Source organism: Sander vitreus, chromosome 8, assembly GCF_031162955.1.
Source record: "Sander vitreus isolate 19-12246 chromosome 8, sanVit1, whole genome shotgun sequence".
NCBI classification, from domain to species: Eukaryota; Metazoa; Chordata; class Actinopteri; order Perciformes; family Percidae; genus Sander; species Sander vitreus.
Window position 1 is genome coordinate 15093569 of NC_135862.1, and position 15119 is coordinate 15108687.

The 15119-nt window shown below is 39.2% G+C and overlaps 2 protein-coding genes across 7 annotated transcripts; both read left to right on the top strand.

Moving 5' to 3' along the window:
- Positions 1–97: 97 nt before the first annotated feature.
- ice2 (interactor of little elongator complex ELL subunit 2) lies at positions 98–9631 on the top strand. 5 transcript variants are annotated; one of them, XM_078256992.1, is made up of 16 exons: positions 141–231; positions 1881–2006; positions 2095–2196; positions 2322–2643; positions 2730–2849; positions 2943–3077; positions 3262–3378; positions 3693–3852; positions 4577–4758; positions 4841–5645; positions 5738–5910; positions 6021–6150; positions 7424–7508; positions 7728–7778; positions 8335–8578; positions 9189–9631. In XM_078256992.1, coding segments are annotated over exons 2-16 (2781 nt in total). In that variant the 5' UTR covers positions 141–231; positions 1881–2004; the 3' UTR covers positions 9342–9631. The 5 variants fall into 5 exon arrangements, with proteins under 5 accessions (XP_078113117.1, XP_078113119.1, XP_078113118.1 ...); XM_078256994.1 differs by having other exon boundaries at positions 2330–2643; XM_078256991.1 differs by lacking the exon at positions 1881–2006 and having other exon boundaries at positions 98–231.
- Positions 9632–9899: 268 nt separating this feature from the next.
- Positions 9900–14640, top strand: LOC144522142 (annexin A2-like). 2 transcript variants are annotated; one of them, XM_078256996.1, is made up of 13 exons: positions 9900–10001; positions 10684–10741; positions 11345–11438; positions 12042–12136; positions 12238–12351; positions 12516–12606; positions 12852–12931; positions 13018–13077; positions 13349–13442; positions 13557–13652; positions 13845–13903; positions 14137–14259; positions 14355–14640. In XM_078256996.1, the coding sequence occupies exons 2-13, from the start codon at positions 10694–10696 to the stop codon at positions 14412–14414; spliced, it is 1014 nt and encodes a 337-aa protein (XP_078113122.1). In that variant the 5' UTR covers positions 9900–10001; positions 10684–10693; the 3' UTR covers positions 14415–14640. The 2 variants fall into 2 exon arrangements, with proteins under 2 accessions (XP_078113122.1, XP_078113123.1); XM_078256997.1 differs by lacking the exon at positions 9900–10001 and having other exon boundaries at positions 10667–10741.
- Positions 14641–15119: the final 479 nt, after the last annotated feature.

Sequence of the window (15119 nt, forward strand, 5' to 3'; positions counted from 1 at the left end):
ATTATTTTTTACAGTCTATGATTCAAATACAAAGTAATAAAGATAGGCAGATCGAGTATAGTCAATGTCCGGAGGGGGGCAGCAATGCACACAAGGCGCTTTAATGTCAACATCATTTTACCAGACGAAGAATGTCACCTGTCAAACGTTTGTTAGCTCATATATTTACAGTAGCTTCAATGTTGTCATTCCTGCAGACCGCTTGGTAGTGACCATAATGGAGCTGGTATGGTAAGTAATATTTATGACTGCAAACATTTGCCGAATGTCAGTGGTAGATTTTGTGACAATGCAGGCAATTCAACTAGCTAGCTAACTAACCTAGCTACATTAACTTTGGGCAGGCTAATGTTAGCTAACAAGCTAGTTAGCGCCCCAGAGTCGTGTTGAGACTGTCAGCTCCAATGCTTACCAAACGTTAGCTAACGTTACTTGTATAATAAAAGTGCGCTTAACCGGACAATATGTTACAGTTTGTGTAGCTATTATTCGTTTGTAGCAACCTGCACCATGCTAACCTGACAGTCAAGCTATTTTAGTGTGACAGGAAGTTGACGTTTAACATAAGTAAAACACGAAGATTTTTTAGTCGAACGAAATCTTTAGCGTTGTTTTTATTTTTTAGCTAAGCCATATAACGTTACATGTCCTGTTCTTCTTACTAACCTATCTTGACAACAATTTATTGTATTGGACAACGCCTTTGTGTCGTTCTTCTTGGCAGGATGTTTATTTTCTACTAACTTAACGTTAGCTATAACCTACTTTCTATGGCTATAACATTAACTAGCTACAGCACTGTGGTGTTCTTGCTTCAGCACGCTAACGTTATCCAATTAAGATGTTGCCGTGATTTAACGCTACAATGTTGCGAATCATAACGACGTCGCGATAACGTTAGCTTGTATTTTAAAGGTTGAAACAGGACGATATGTAAGGTTATTCTACCTGACTTGATGCTGTGTACGTTAGCATCAGACACATGCAGCGCATATGATCCGTTAGTCGACTACTACAGGTCGTGTGAACCTAGCTAATTTAGTTAGGCTACTCCATTATCACGGATAACAGTATGAACACTAGATGAGTCATCTTATCTAGCTGTAAGGTAAATTTCATAGTAACACTGCACTAGTTATACCCTATATGAGTTATACTCGCATACTTATGTACAACATAACACAATTGTCCTATCAGTAGGACCTTATCAGTAAGCACAGAAGCGTTACATTTTTTGTTGTTATATTTCATTCAGATAAAGACCTTTTGCTATTTCAAACAAATCAGGAAGAAACTATTTATAGTTATAACTCGAATGGCACAATTGTCGATTAAAACATGTAAATATTAAATATAGATTGCCCACGCACAGCTGTTGCTTACTGGATGTTTACTGGGTGCTCATCCAATAAATGTGTAATAAATAAATAATTAATAAATAAACGTGTGTAGTGTACATTATGATTTTATTTATTTGACTATTCTTTATCCTATTATGCAATTCGAATTTTTGTTTTGTTTGGAAAGTGGTAAACATTAATGCCTGATATAAGGGCCATAATAAGAAAAGAAATGTGCAGACATATGCTGTAATATAATATAACAGCTATGGCTGATATTATGTCTTCTGGACAATTGAATGTCGACATTTTTTTAACTAACTAGATTAACTATTGGTGATGTCAATTTGTTGGAGTTAATTTGTCTTCCGAGCAAGACAAGTTAACATAACAAATGGATCTTGTAACTTGTATTTTTTACAGTAAATCTTTGAAAAGGAGTTGCCGGCTTCTGAAGATTAATTTCATGTCAAACTCATTGCTTTTACACAGACTTAAACTTAAACACTGTTTTTTTTTTTTTTTTTTTTTGGAAAACAGAAAAGAATGCCATTACTCCTGAGTCATCCATTCTGTAGAGTAATGGTTATTTATAATGTGCACTACCCTACCACTGCAACTTGGAGACACCAATTAAGTTATTCTGTCTTGCATGTCAAAATAAATGTAAGTCTGTCCCAGTACAAAAACAGTTGTGAATGTTTTGGGTACAATACAGGCTCTGCAATGATTTATTTTCTCTTTTTAAAATAAGGGAGGACCCTCCAGTCCCTGAGGCTCCCTTCTTTACCAAAGATCTCTATGACAAATATTCACTTGCACCTAATATCAGAGAACTGTGGGCCTTTCTCCAAAGGTATGTCAATTAACATGTGATGTAATACATCAGTTCAGGTGCATTTTACTCTGCTTTTAAAGGCTAACTAGTGAACGTTTATCTGACATGTTTTTTCCCCTAATATTTTTTTCTCTTTCCCTAAGTCCTGTAGAGAACATAAAACAGGACTGTGGGGCTGCAAAAGCCTCCTGCACTCCTTTCACAAAAGAAGCTGCAGCGTGCAACGAGTCCTGTTGGGACAGCTCTGACAGTGACGATCTGTGTGCCGACAATGCTGGGGGAGATGCAGAGCAATGTAAGGATACTGAAAAATCAAGAGTAAAATTTAAGCAGGTTGAGAATGAGGCCGGGGCTGTTTACCCTGAACCCAGACTGCCCCTCCCGTGTATGTCCAGCCTGTCTAGCCAAGAACAGAAGACGTATCTTGGCATTTTGATGAGTAAAAAAACAAGAGATCCTCCACAGGTACCAACATTCTCTCCTTAATGGTATTTTAATCCTGTCAGTCCTTATTGCATCGCTTCTTAAAATAACCGGCTCTAATATTTCAGAACTTAAAGGCACGAGTCAACAATGAAGTGATGCAGTTCATGAGGTACCTGCAAGATGTGGCCAGAATATGTGCTGACGACTACAACTTCATATCACAGGGAGCTATGCAATATTCAGAGGTACTGATACTGCAAGGATTGTACCTGTCATCAGCTCTGTGAGATGTTTTTTTTCATAAGTATTTAAACATAGGGCCCTAATTTGTTTTTCAGGAGTTCTTCAGGGGGTGTTTGGAGCGCATTAAGACATTTCCTGAGCTCTACCAGATCCATGAGATGACTAGTTTGACAGGGGGAACATTCAACCCAGGGCTGAAGCTGACCTTTGAGAAACAGCTGCTGATCATGGTAATTCACTTTTGAAGTGCTACTATCACGCAGGAGCTGTTCCAGTCCCATATATGTGTTAAAAAATGGCCATTGTCCAGTTTTCTGTTCAAGCACTACAACTTGAATTGTTGAATTGCAGAATCAGTCTTTTGGTGTTGATTCACTTGCTCTATTTCCATATTTGTACCCTTTATTTCTCCAGGGCAATGTGGATATTACAGACCACAAGATAGTGCCTGCTGATGCACAGCTTGCATCGGATTATCAGAGTGTTTCATCAGAGAATCCTCCAGCTAAAAAAGCCAAGGACATGCACGCTGTAAGCAATTGTCTCTCTTTTTTAATTACTCCAGTAAAGTAAGTCACAAAGATGTTTCACTGCTAGAATGGGATTCATGACCGCAGGTCTATTGTAACTCCATTTCAGCTCTTGCAGTTTTCACAAAAGACACCAGAGGGTGTTAATGTCTTGCTCAGCGAAACCAGTGCTATTTGTGTTTCTGAAAGATGCCGGGTCTCACACCGTACTGTCAAAGTCCAGTTAATTATAGACAGTTGTGAAGTTACCTGTGTTTGTTTGACTGATACAGTGGATGTTCTGGTAGTGTGACCTAGTTGTGTCTGTTTCTACAGACGATCAGCAGTGATAGTAATGCCGAGAACCTGTGTGCTCGTTATGAGCCTCACGTGTGTCTGACTCGAGATGCCCTCGTCAGGCTGCTAGACAACCATGGCCCTGACTTTGGAGAGCAATGGGAACTGCCTGTTTGTGTCAAATTAAACCCAGGAAAAGGTACAGCATCATCTACTCAGGCTGTTATGTTGGAAGTTAGTTTAATTAGGGCAAATGTAGGCTTTGCTTACAATGGGTCAAAATACTAAAGAACAATACATCTTTCTTTCTCTCCACTTTGTATCGCTGTTTACTTTAAGCAATCAAAGCATGACAAAAATGCCACCAAATAATCATCCTATTTTAACCTATTAAAGCCAGATATTAGAATAAATCTTTGTGTTCTGAATAATAAACATACAGTAACCTACGTCTTCACAACAAAAACTACAAAAAACATTTTAAATGCACCAAAGGTGTTCTTACTGGCTACATTCATGCCAAAGAATAATAAAAATAGCATTGTGTATACAGAGAAGTTAGTAGTTCATTAGGAGTTCAATGTTATAATGTTCTTTTTTGTATTGGGTGAGATATTTTTGGAACTTTACATTTCTTCTCAATAAGTGATTTTTAATTTTTAGAGCAACAGAAAAAAAAGTTCATGCAATTTTGGAATCTAAGGATGTATTACTTTTACACAAGGACACATTACATTTACATAGATTATATTTACCAAGAAAAATGTATTTTTCAGGGTTGAGACATTTTTACTCATGTTTGTGAATGAAATGTAGTATGCCGCAGTAAAGAAATCTGAGAAAAATATGTGTGTAATTACATTGAATGGCCTCATTGGGGCACTGTTTCACACATCCTGATATTTCATGTGTCATACTTAAAGGCAATAGTGGGAAGAAGACTGTGTACGTAGACTCACCTCTTCTGAAGACTGAAATGACAGTGAGAGAGAGGAGTCATATCTACCATGAGGAGAGTTTGAAGCTTTCCATCAAGAAGAATGGAAGTACAAATGTGTTCCATTTAATGACAGAGCTTCCTGAGGATGAGCAGAAAGTCTCACTGGTATGTAGTGGTATACAGGGTATGATGTATGTGGTCTTATTTCATCAGAACAACGATTCTTTGTTTTCTGTTTCTAAATCAGGAGAGCTCAAAAAGAAACGTAGTGTCTTTTGAAAACAATGGTCTTGACTTTGAGGTGGACTTTACTGACCTGGAGACATTTGGAGAGACGGCACCCATTAAAACCCCCAAGATGCAGAAGACACAGAATGAGCAGGATGCATGTGTTAAAATTAAAAAAGCTTCAAGTTCCCCATCTTTAAGTAAGACCAAAGAGATGGGCACCTTATTGACAGGTGTGGAGGATCCCATAAGAGAGGAGACAACTCAGCCAGTTCTGAGTGAGGCAATTGCGCCAAAAACTGAACAAATGAGAACGGACTCTGCTCAGGAAAGTGATGAAGAGCTGCCTTTTATAGGAGACTCAGATGAGGAGAAGCTGGTAATTGATGACTCTGTGTCTCCAGCTAAAACACCTACAGAACAATATAAGCCTAAGACCACTCCAAACTCTGCAGATTCCCCAATTACTCCTGTCTCCGAGTCTGCACCTGTAAATTCAGAGTCCTCTTCCCCTCAAAAAGTTACAAAGCAGAGGCGACAATCCAAAAAAACAAACGCATCTGGCGACCAGCTGGGTGAGATCCTGCGCATGCAGACAGCCATGTTCAATTCTGCAAGTGACACAGCCAAGTGCTCCGCCATATCCCAGGAGACCAACTCACCCACCCAAGGTATGGCACCCTCACTTCACTCTCATCCAATGTCTCTGGTTAAGGCCTGTGTGTCCTCATATTTGGAGAGGAAACAGAACCAGGATGGAGAGACCTGCGCTGCTTCTCATGAATCTGCACCAGTTGTCAACGTTACTGCTACAGAGCACAAAAGTTAGTATCAAATTGATTTTCATTACGTGGTTTTAGGTTTGTAAGTGTCTATGTACTTAATTAACATTAGCACAATATTTCCCCCAATGCAGAAATACTGTCACAAGACCTGCAGGCTGGTGCTGAGGATGAACAAGATTACAAGGCTCCAGAGGAAGGCAACCTGCTCTACAAGCTTTACAGTCTGCAAGATTTGCTGCTCATGGTATGCAGCTCTGTCTCACTGACCCATACCAGAAAAGTAGGCCAGTACAGCCAAAATAAGGTATACCAGTCTATCATCCTCCATAATTCCATAGTGTAACTTCACATATTAAGTATAAAATGAATATATATGCATTCCCATTTCTGTCCTTTTTTTCCTGCCCCCAATAGTATGTGCCAGTGCATGTCTTGCCCAAGCTGGAGTACCAGTTGAGTTATGGTGTTGAGTGTCTAAGCAGCAGTGAGGCTTGCCAGCTGTGGACTGAGACATTGCTCCACTCTAGCACTGTATCCTACATAGGTAAAAAAAACAAAGTATTACTTTTACTTGCAATCCTATACATTTTAAATTCAGTGAAAATCAAGACAGAAATGTTCCCAAATTGCTCTCAGTTCTAGTGTAATGTGGAGTGTCACTTTTTAGTCTTTAATGTTTCAACATAGTTGCCAAGAAAATAGTTAAAGTAAATGCTGCTAAAAAAAGAGAATTTTCACTTCTTCCTCCCTCAGAGGGTTTAGTAGAGTCCACATGGCAGATCTTCCCACAAACCAATGGCATAGTCTTTAGATGACTCACCATCCTGCTGTGACTGTGTGTAGGGATTGAGTTTACTTTGTTGCTATAACTACAGCCACATTTGATTGTGGGGAATTACAGTGTGCAGAGCTCAGCTAAATGTTGTTTTGAACTTCAGGTAAATTCCCTAATGCATACTGTATTGTCGACTTACATGCTGCTAACCTGTCGCTTAAGATCCAGGGAAAGACTCCAATCCTTTTTCTGTACTATGTTCATTGATATGTTGACTTGTATAGGTGTTGGCTGGGAAAGTACATCACCATCTACAAAGAATAATGAGTTTTTTATTCTGTCTAATGTAGAGCTTTGGCAAAAAGCAGTCTCTAAATTATCCAGTCTGTTGGCATATTAGTTGACATACTGGCCAGGATCATTAGCTTCACTGTCAGTACAGCTTGTATATGGGTTCCCTATGGGTTAGGTTCACTGTGAATGGCTTGCCAAAAAAGTGAATCTAACCCTGTATCAGGCATCCGAGACCCTAGATGTTTTGAAAGAGGATGCAGTTTAAAAATTGTTGGACCTTTCCGTCTTAGTATTATGAGAAAAGAAATGGCCGTTGAGAAAACAGTGTTAACATTCAAGCTATGGGAAACCCTATAGAAAATATCCCACTTAATGCCATTATGCAACAGGCACAACTGATAAAAGACTTCCTTCTTTGCTTAGTAGTTCATAGTTCATCATGTGGTTTATCATGTGGCATTCCCCAATTGTGCATTTATAGCTGTGGATACAGGCTCCAGTACAGTCTATAGTTAAGTGAATGAAGGCCATGTGGAAATAAGCATGCATTACATGCTACAGTGGGAGTCATGAAAGGAGACAGGACCAACAAACAAGCTTGTAACAATGCTGGCAAATCAACACAGACTCATTACTTTGTAAGCACTAGGAATGGCATTGATGATGAAGTGAAGCTCTTGATGTGCACACTCAGTAGCTCTTGTTCTTTTCTCAGTGTATCTTTCATCCTCCCGTTCTGTCTCTGTAGCTCACATCAATGCGCACACATCAAAAGTAGCTGTGCTGAGAAAGCTGCCTGACGGCTGGAAACAGAACATCTCCTGTGGGTTCAAGTAAGTGTCGATGCAACAGATGTTGATTAGGATTAACCTTATCACCCCTGTATGATTATATCATTTAAAATGTTGTCAACTTGAGATTCACTTAGTTAATCAATAATCCATGCCTTTTCATTAATGGTAGCTATCAACGCCTCTGAGTTAGTGTTGGAATTTAGATTCCTACCAAAGTAATCAGACTGCAACTTGGTGATATCTCTTTTCATTCCATAGGCCTTCCAATTCGCTGAATATACTGCAGCACCTACTGAAAAAGCTAACTGGGTAAGTTGTTGAGGACATGCTTCATCTTTATCGCATTATTTTTGCAGAAATAATGTTACTCTGGGCTGTCTTCACAGCTTTTGATTTAATGCAGTAAAGTAACAGTTTTTGATTAATGGTCCTAATGAGAGCACACAACATATTTAATGTGTAAAACCAAAAAAAAACATATGCATAGATGAATGTGGTTTGATTTGAGAGTGGTTGGGGCTCTTTCTTAAACTCTATTGTTTAGTTGGGCAATATCTACAGATGAGTTGTGTGTGCACATCTTCTTCATGCTCTGTTTAAGATGATGAAATGATTATACAGTCATGATGTCTGACAGCCTCGGGCTTAAAACACGACGGTAGTTTGCCTTCATGGTTGTGTTGGAGGGTTACGCAATCAATTACTCAACGACACACAATGCATGTGTCACCTTCTGCTTTTTTAAAGCTCTGTTCACCTCCATCATTTAGCTGGAAAGAACAAAACCCTTCAGAATGCTTCAACATGTTTCAGTCTATGGGTTTTGAGTTTAACACACCCTCAATGACTTAATTTGGTTTTGTAGGTTGGAGGAAGGACAGTACCTGATTGCGCACAAGGCAGGGGAACCATTTGTGACCTTATTAAAAGCAGCTAATGGGAAAGTGAGTCGGGGGGCATACAACCTGCAGCAGGTCCACAGCTCAGTCCCAAAGCTCCCGGTCCCCGGCCTCGTGCCCTGGATACCTGTTGATCCCGCTGTGGTCCTGCCCTTCCACCAGAAACACGGCCGTGTCCCCTGCACCTTCCTACCAACACCCTTCATAAAGGTGTGTACTTGATTTACGTCACCATAGTTACTGTGAAACAAAATAATAGTACTGGTCATGAACGGACAAGTGACAGCAATGAGATGAAAGATTGTTGGAACTATTAGGAAGTGTTGGTTAATGCCTAGAAAGTCCCCACACACACACACACACACACATGCGCGCACACACACGCACAGGGATTCTCTAAAAGCCAAGATGAATGACGTCTCCCTCTGAGTTATGGTGAGTGCATAGCCCTGAGCCTTTTTCTTATCACACAGGCTGAACCAGTGCACTAATGCATAGTTTTACAGCACAAGCCCAAAACTAACAACATGGACAATAGAGAGTATAGCCGTATCAACAACAACTCAACAGTGTTAGAGGTATAGACTGAGACATGTATTGAATGCCTGTATAAATTCCACATATCAACTTTTTTATTTAACTTGTATGTATGTACAGAAAACAACTAAAATAAGTTTTCAGCTGGGCATTTGGATTTGTCACCAATGTTTGTACTTCTGAGAATGACAAACAAATAATTTGTCTATAATGTGTGATGCTACTTCAATTTAGCCCCAGTTATTTAAAGATACAATCTTTTTACCTTCCTTTATCCTACCAGACAACTAAAGTTGGGTCATCGCAGTCCAACAACCATGGAGCGGGGCAGTCAAAGAGCAACTTGAATGCAGGCGGCAACACCAAGAAAAAGAAAAAGAAACGTGCAGCCAGGCGTAACAAGTATATTAAAAAGCTAGTTCAGAAGTCCATTTAAATATTCCCATGTCAAAGGATTTAATATCATATCATTTATTTCATTTCATATTAGGTGAGTCAGATAAGGACTTGTACTGCAAAGGAAAGGAAACCACTGACAATATCTATGATTTCATACTGGAAATACATTATGACCTTAAACATAAATGTGAATGCTAAAGCACTCAATGTAGAATATATACCTTTTTTTATATTCAAATTTTGTTCAGAGATATGTTTTGTATATTTTGTCAATTGTAATGTTTTGTGCAAACGGAGCAACAATAAACTTTTTTCTAAGTATGCAAATGGGGTATGGTTACTGTCTATACTATAACTGCTGGAAGTCAAGATTAGGTGTGTGTGTGTGTGTGTGTGTGTGTGTGTGTGTGTGTGTGTGTGTGTGTGTGTGTGTGTGTGTGTGTGTGTGTGTGTGTGTGTGTGTGTGTGTGTGTGTGTGTGTGTGTGTGTGTGTGTGTGTGTGTGTGTGTGTGTGTGTGTGTGTGTGTGTGTGTGTTACCAATACTTGAAGATTCCAGTGGCTTCATGTGGAAGGGTGGAGTCATGACTGAATGGAAAGGGGAGGTGAAAGGGGAAGCCTTTTTCTGTCAGAAAAGTTGAACCTCCACACCCATTCCACCTAAACATCGCCTGGACATATCTCTGCATCTCCACCTAGGTAAGTTCAATGTAGTTATGCATTTTAATGTGGACTAACAGATAAACTTTACACTGCAGGGAGGTTTAAGTGATTCCCCCCCACACACACACACTTTTTTTCCCCAACTTGCAGTCATGACAAATGATTTCCACACAGTTTCCATTTAGTTTTTGTAAACATCTTTTTGTCGTTTTTTTCCTTGTGTTCTTGGTTAAGTAAGAATAAGTTCCTGCTCTCCAGTTTGAGCTCTCTATCCTGTTTTTTTGCACGTGAATGTGCTCCGTTGTTTTACCAGACTTGAGTACAGTAGCATTTTTTTCCAGGGTGTGTCTCTATGTGGTATCTGTTAAGGATGTGTGTCAAACTGAACAAGGATTTGAAAGAGCTAGTTTGTCAGTAATATCTAACCTCTTTACTAGAAACTGATCTGAATGTGAATATGGCAAAGCAATGAAAAGAAAGGAATAACTTAATAAAATGGATAAAGTCTTGCAGTGATTTGTGTGACTCGGTTGTACCAAAAGCAACAACTTTAATGAAGTTTCTCTGTTTAGACATTAGTGGTTCAAGTGATAATGATTGTATCTTGAGACGAAACAAACATGACCCGTTGCACCCAGCTCAGACATGTTGGTGATAGGATTACAATGATATTTGATGACAAGATTGTACAGTGTTGATAGTTTGTCACCTTTTCCAGGACAGTCAAAATGGCTATGGTATCAGAGTTTCTGGGACAGCTGTCTCTCAACATCGGGGTAATGTCATATTTATTTTATATTTTTATGATGATAACTTTCCTACAATACATGATGTACCTTAAAGTGCTTGTATTATGCTTTTTGGCTTTTTCCCTTTCCTTTATTGTGTTATATATCTTTTTTGTGCATGTTATAGGTTTAGAAAGTGAAAAAGCCCAAAGTCCACCCCAACTGTTCACAAACTGCTCCAAACAGCTCTGTTGTAGTCCAGCCTTTACTTCTGTGACGAACGTGGGTCACTTTGTAACACGTTATAATGCTCGCCTAGCTGCTAGCATGGCACGCCCGCATACTCTGCTTCTGACTGGGTAGTCCTTACCTAGGTACTGCGCATGTGCGACTCCCAACAAAGATGGAATAGAAGTGTGATGTCTCACTCTTTAGCTAAAACAGAGAGCTCAATACACAGGGTGAAAAGAGGAACTGCAGCAATGTGTAGTACAACAAAAATATGGTGTATTTTGAAAATTAAACCATGTAAACCTATTCTGATATAACCTCTAAATACAATGTACTCATGTAATTCTGAACCTGAAAATGAGCATAATATGAGCACTTTAAATACTTTTTATCTCACTCCAATTTGCTTTGGACCTTTAGGCCAATGAACCCACATACCCCACTGTGGTACCTGCTATGGACTTTGACCCTGACAGAGATGCTGCCAGAATAGAGACTGCTATCAAAACCAAAGGCAAGATGCAGTACATTACATACAAAAAAAAAGCTGTGCTTGGTTGCTACAGATACGTAGCTGGTATTTGTGAGTCAGCATCCTGGCTTAAAATGTATTGACTGGGAACACCTCCAAGTCTGTGCCTCAGTGCAGGCACAGCTCTGTTCTGACCGTCTGACTGCTAACTCTTCAACAGTCCACCATTTTGTTGTTATGAAGAATCTGTTCTGTGTGGAGTGATGTTTCTTTGCTAATGAGGGTTTGAGGGGGAAAATACCGTGTGACCACGTCATGTGTTAAAGCAAGCTAGCTTTGCTGCCCGGCCCTGTTATAGTTTTGTATATTCTTCAAAATACACTTTACTGTACACGGTGAATATTGTTTTCTACATATTGAATTTCCTTAGGAACCAAATGTCAAAGGATGTCAGAATTATGACAGATAAATAAGCCAAAACCTTTATACCACCAAATTTGAGTCATACTTTTTTTTGTCTGTTAGTTATTCCTCTGAACTCTATGAATCTCCTCTGAATGATAAGCCATATAGAGTCAGCTGTGTTGCACTTGGATATATTTGTGTAAATATATTATTGTTATGTCTTTTTCATTCGAACATTAGGAGTAGATGAACAGACCATCATTGACGTCCTAACAAAGCGGACCTACTCACAAAGGAGAGAAATCGCTTTTGCATATGAAAAGAGGGCAAAGAAGGTACAGTAGGCCGGGAGAGACAATCCAAAAGGCTTCACAGCTCAATTATGTGGTGGCTTTACAGTAAGGGACACATTCGGGTAACACTGTTCTATTTTTAGGACATGATCTCAGCCCTGAAGGGAGCACTCTCTGGCTCTCTGGAAACAGTGATCCTTGGGTTGATGAAGAGCACGCCGCAGTTCGATGCCTCAGAGATCAGAGGATCTATCAAGGTAAAGGACACAGATTGCATGAGTGGTGTGTTTGGCATCAGTGGATTCGATTGAAGGGCGACACTGCCCTCTACTGGACAAATGACATAACTTGCTTTTTTGCTAAACCCCAATCTAACTTAATTGTGTATACAAAAAGTAGTAAAGATTTCTGTCTCTTTCAGGGCGCAGGAACAGATGAAGAAACGCTAATTGAGGTTCTGTGCTCACGCAGCAATGATGAGCTGGTGGAGATCAAGAAGGTCTACAAGGAGTGTAGGTCCAAAACATCCCAGGCATTCACATAAAGGGCTGCAAATACATTGTATAATGCCTCACCTATAGGTTGTGGTGCTTTGCATTCGCTATGAGGCTATTGTACAACCTAGGCTCTCTGTCTATAAAAAAGTATTGTGCCCTGTCTTAAATGTTCTTGAACCAGAAATTCCACAGCCATACGAGATGACTCTGGTTATATAGGGAAAGCTAAATGCCTGAATGAAAAATATTATTTCCCACAGTGTTCAAGAAGGAACTGGAGAAAGATGTGGCAGGTGACACCTCTGGGAACTTTGCTAAGCTGCTCTTGGCTCTGGTGCAGGTGAGATTTGTTAGTGCCTGTCTTTTTGATTTATGTAACACCATACAGTTGAAGCTGACCTGAGTTTGTGTCTTGTTTCTGTGCAGACCAAGAGAGCAGAACCAACCGCTATTGTAGACTATGAAAAGATCGATGCGGATGCCAGAGTAAGTTGCCCATTTTGACTTTGTCTGTGGAATCTAAAGTAAATCGATTTTGGCATCAAATTCAATATTAAATACCTCATGCTAATTTTGAAAAATCCACTAAATTGTCCAAAATGAGTCTGGAAATCCTGGATAACTTAGTAAAACTTTGTACACGTTACAGTTTTGTGCACATTAGATAATACTTAATTTTGGTACCTTGATATCTAAAAGGAGTGACACCCCTCTCATGCCACAAAGTATTCATTGATATTTTGTTGATTCAACTCAGGCACTCTTTGAGGCTGGGGTAATGATAAAAGGAACTGATGTACCAACCTGGATCTCCATTATGTCTGAGAGAAGCGTACCCCACCTACAGAAAGGTAAGACACCATGTTTTCTTTTGGTATCGTGTTGTCAAGTGTTAATTTTTAATTGCCCTTAAAAAAATTCTAAAATACCCATTAACAATCAGTTTTCATGTTTTTCTCTGTTAGTGTTTCAGAGGTACAAGAGTTACAGCCCCTACGACATGCAGGAGAGCATTGTGAAGGAAGTTAAAGGAGACTTGCAAAAGTCCTTCCTGGTGCTAGGTACACATATCTTTTATCAGTATTTCATGTTATGAATACATTAGACTCTTTTTACTAATTGTCTTAAGTGAATAGTCACCCTGTAGGCCGGATTTTGCTGTATGAATCACTTCTAAAATTACAAAAGAAAATCATCTATCAAATACAAGATGTGTTATTGTGGATATTAATTCTGTTTTTCTTTTGCTCCAGTTAAGTGCTTTGAAAACAAACAGCTGTTCTTTGCCAACAAACTGAATGAAGCCATGAAGGTAGTTACAGTGCTTTTGTCTTTGTTCTTGTTGAAATGTGGCTATTTTAAGGGCCCAACTTTTTTTCTTCTTTTTTTTATGGAACAGATCTAAGAAGTACATCTGCTTGTGAAAGTGCAATTTTGCTGCAGGAACACAGAATCCAAAGTTGGCAAAAGTTATCTTACAGCAGCGTTGCATCAGCTGCTGTAGTTAAGTTTAAATTAAGTGCTGACTTGTGCTTGTCTGTTCAGGGTAAAGGAGCCAAAGAGAAGATAGTGACCAGAATTATTGTGTCACGCTGCGAGGTGGACCTGAAGAAGATCTGTTCTCAATACAAGACCAACTTTGGACAGTCTCTGCAAAAGACTATTATGGTGAGTGAATTATACAGGCTGCCCCTGGCCTTTTACTGATTTACAATAAGGCTTGTTCTGTCATGCAGCCCTTCTAACTGGCTCTGTTTATGCAGGAACACACCAAGGGAGACTACCAGAAGGCGCTGCTCAGCCTGTGTGGACCAGAGGAGTAAAAATTAATCGTCAGTATCAAACGGTCCTCACTTTCCACCACTGAAAAGGTGGGCTTATGAATATTACACTTGGAACAAGCTCTGCGCCAAAAGCCACCCGTACTTTTTCTGCAGACATTTGAATGCAACATTCAACGAGATACATTTATCTTTTTGACACATGAAGAATCTGTACAACACCTTACTTTTGTCATACCAAAATGGCAATAAAGTTGCTTTGTCGGAGTATTGTTCCTTTCTTTCCTTGCATCCCACCTATTTGTTCTTACTTGATGTTTACATAGATAACCATTAGAGGGCGCTATAGTAGCATTAATAGCAAACAGCTCCAGCTCCTCTGTGTCTCAGGTCTCATAATATCTGATACCTGCTGAAGAAATGCAGAGATCTTACACGTTTAAATATAATGAAATATTTGATCTCAAATTACATTTTGACATTCCATTATCATGATTTCCCCTTATTATTCTATGTAGTAAATCAAGTGAAAATAAATTATGACAGCTATACAGAGGACTAGTATTTGCTGAAGAGATGAAAATATTACTGTTATGCAGTTTGTGACATTTTAAAATAGTATTTAAAATTGTTGTATTTCAATTCAAAACGTCAACTGCACAAACTTCAAGATGTATGACTATGAAAACACAGTAATGTACAGCATCGTTTCATACAAATAATTATGATAAAATCTTCCTCATTTTC

Excerpts from the sequence above, each read along its gene's own strand:
- ice2 (XM_078256991.1), top strand. The coding sequence starts at position 104 with ATGTCAACATCATTTTACCAGACGAAGAATGTCACCTGTCAAACGTTT. Across the intron at positions 4,759-4,840 it reads ATGAGCAGAAAGTCTCACTG|GAGAGCTCAAAAAGAAACGT; the intron begins GTATGTAGTGGT and ends TTTCTAAATCAG. Across the intron at positions 6,151-7,423 it reads TAGCACTGTATCCTACATAG|CTCACATCAATGCGCACACA; the intron begins GTAAAAAAAACA and ends CTGTCTCTGTAG.
- LOC144522142 (XM_078256996.1), top strand. The coding sequence starts at position 10,694 with ATGGCTATGGTATCAGAGTTTCTGGGACAGCTGTCTCTCAACATCGGG. Across the intron at positions 10,742-11,344 it reads AGCTGTCTCTCAACATCGGG|GCCAATGAACCCACATACCC; the intron begins GTAATGTCATAT and ends TTGGACCTTTAG. Across the intron at positions 13,078-13,348 it reads AGATCGATGCGGATGCCAGA|GCACTCTTTGAGGCTGGGGT; the intron begins GTAAGTTGCCCA and ends GATTCAACTCAG.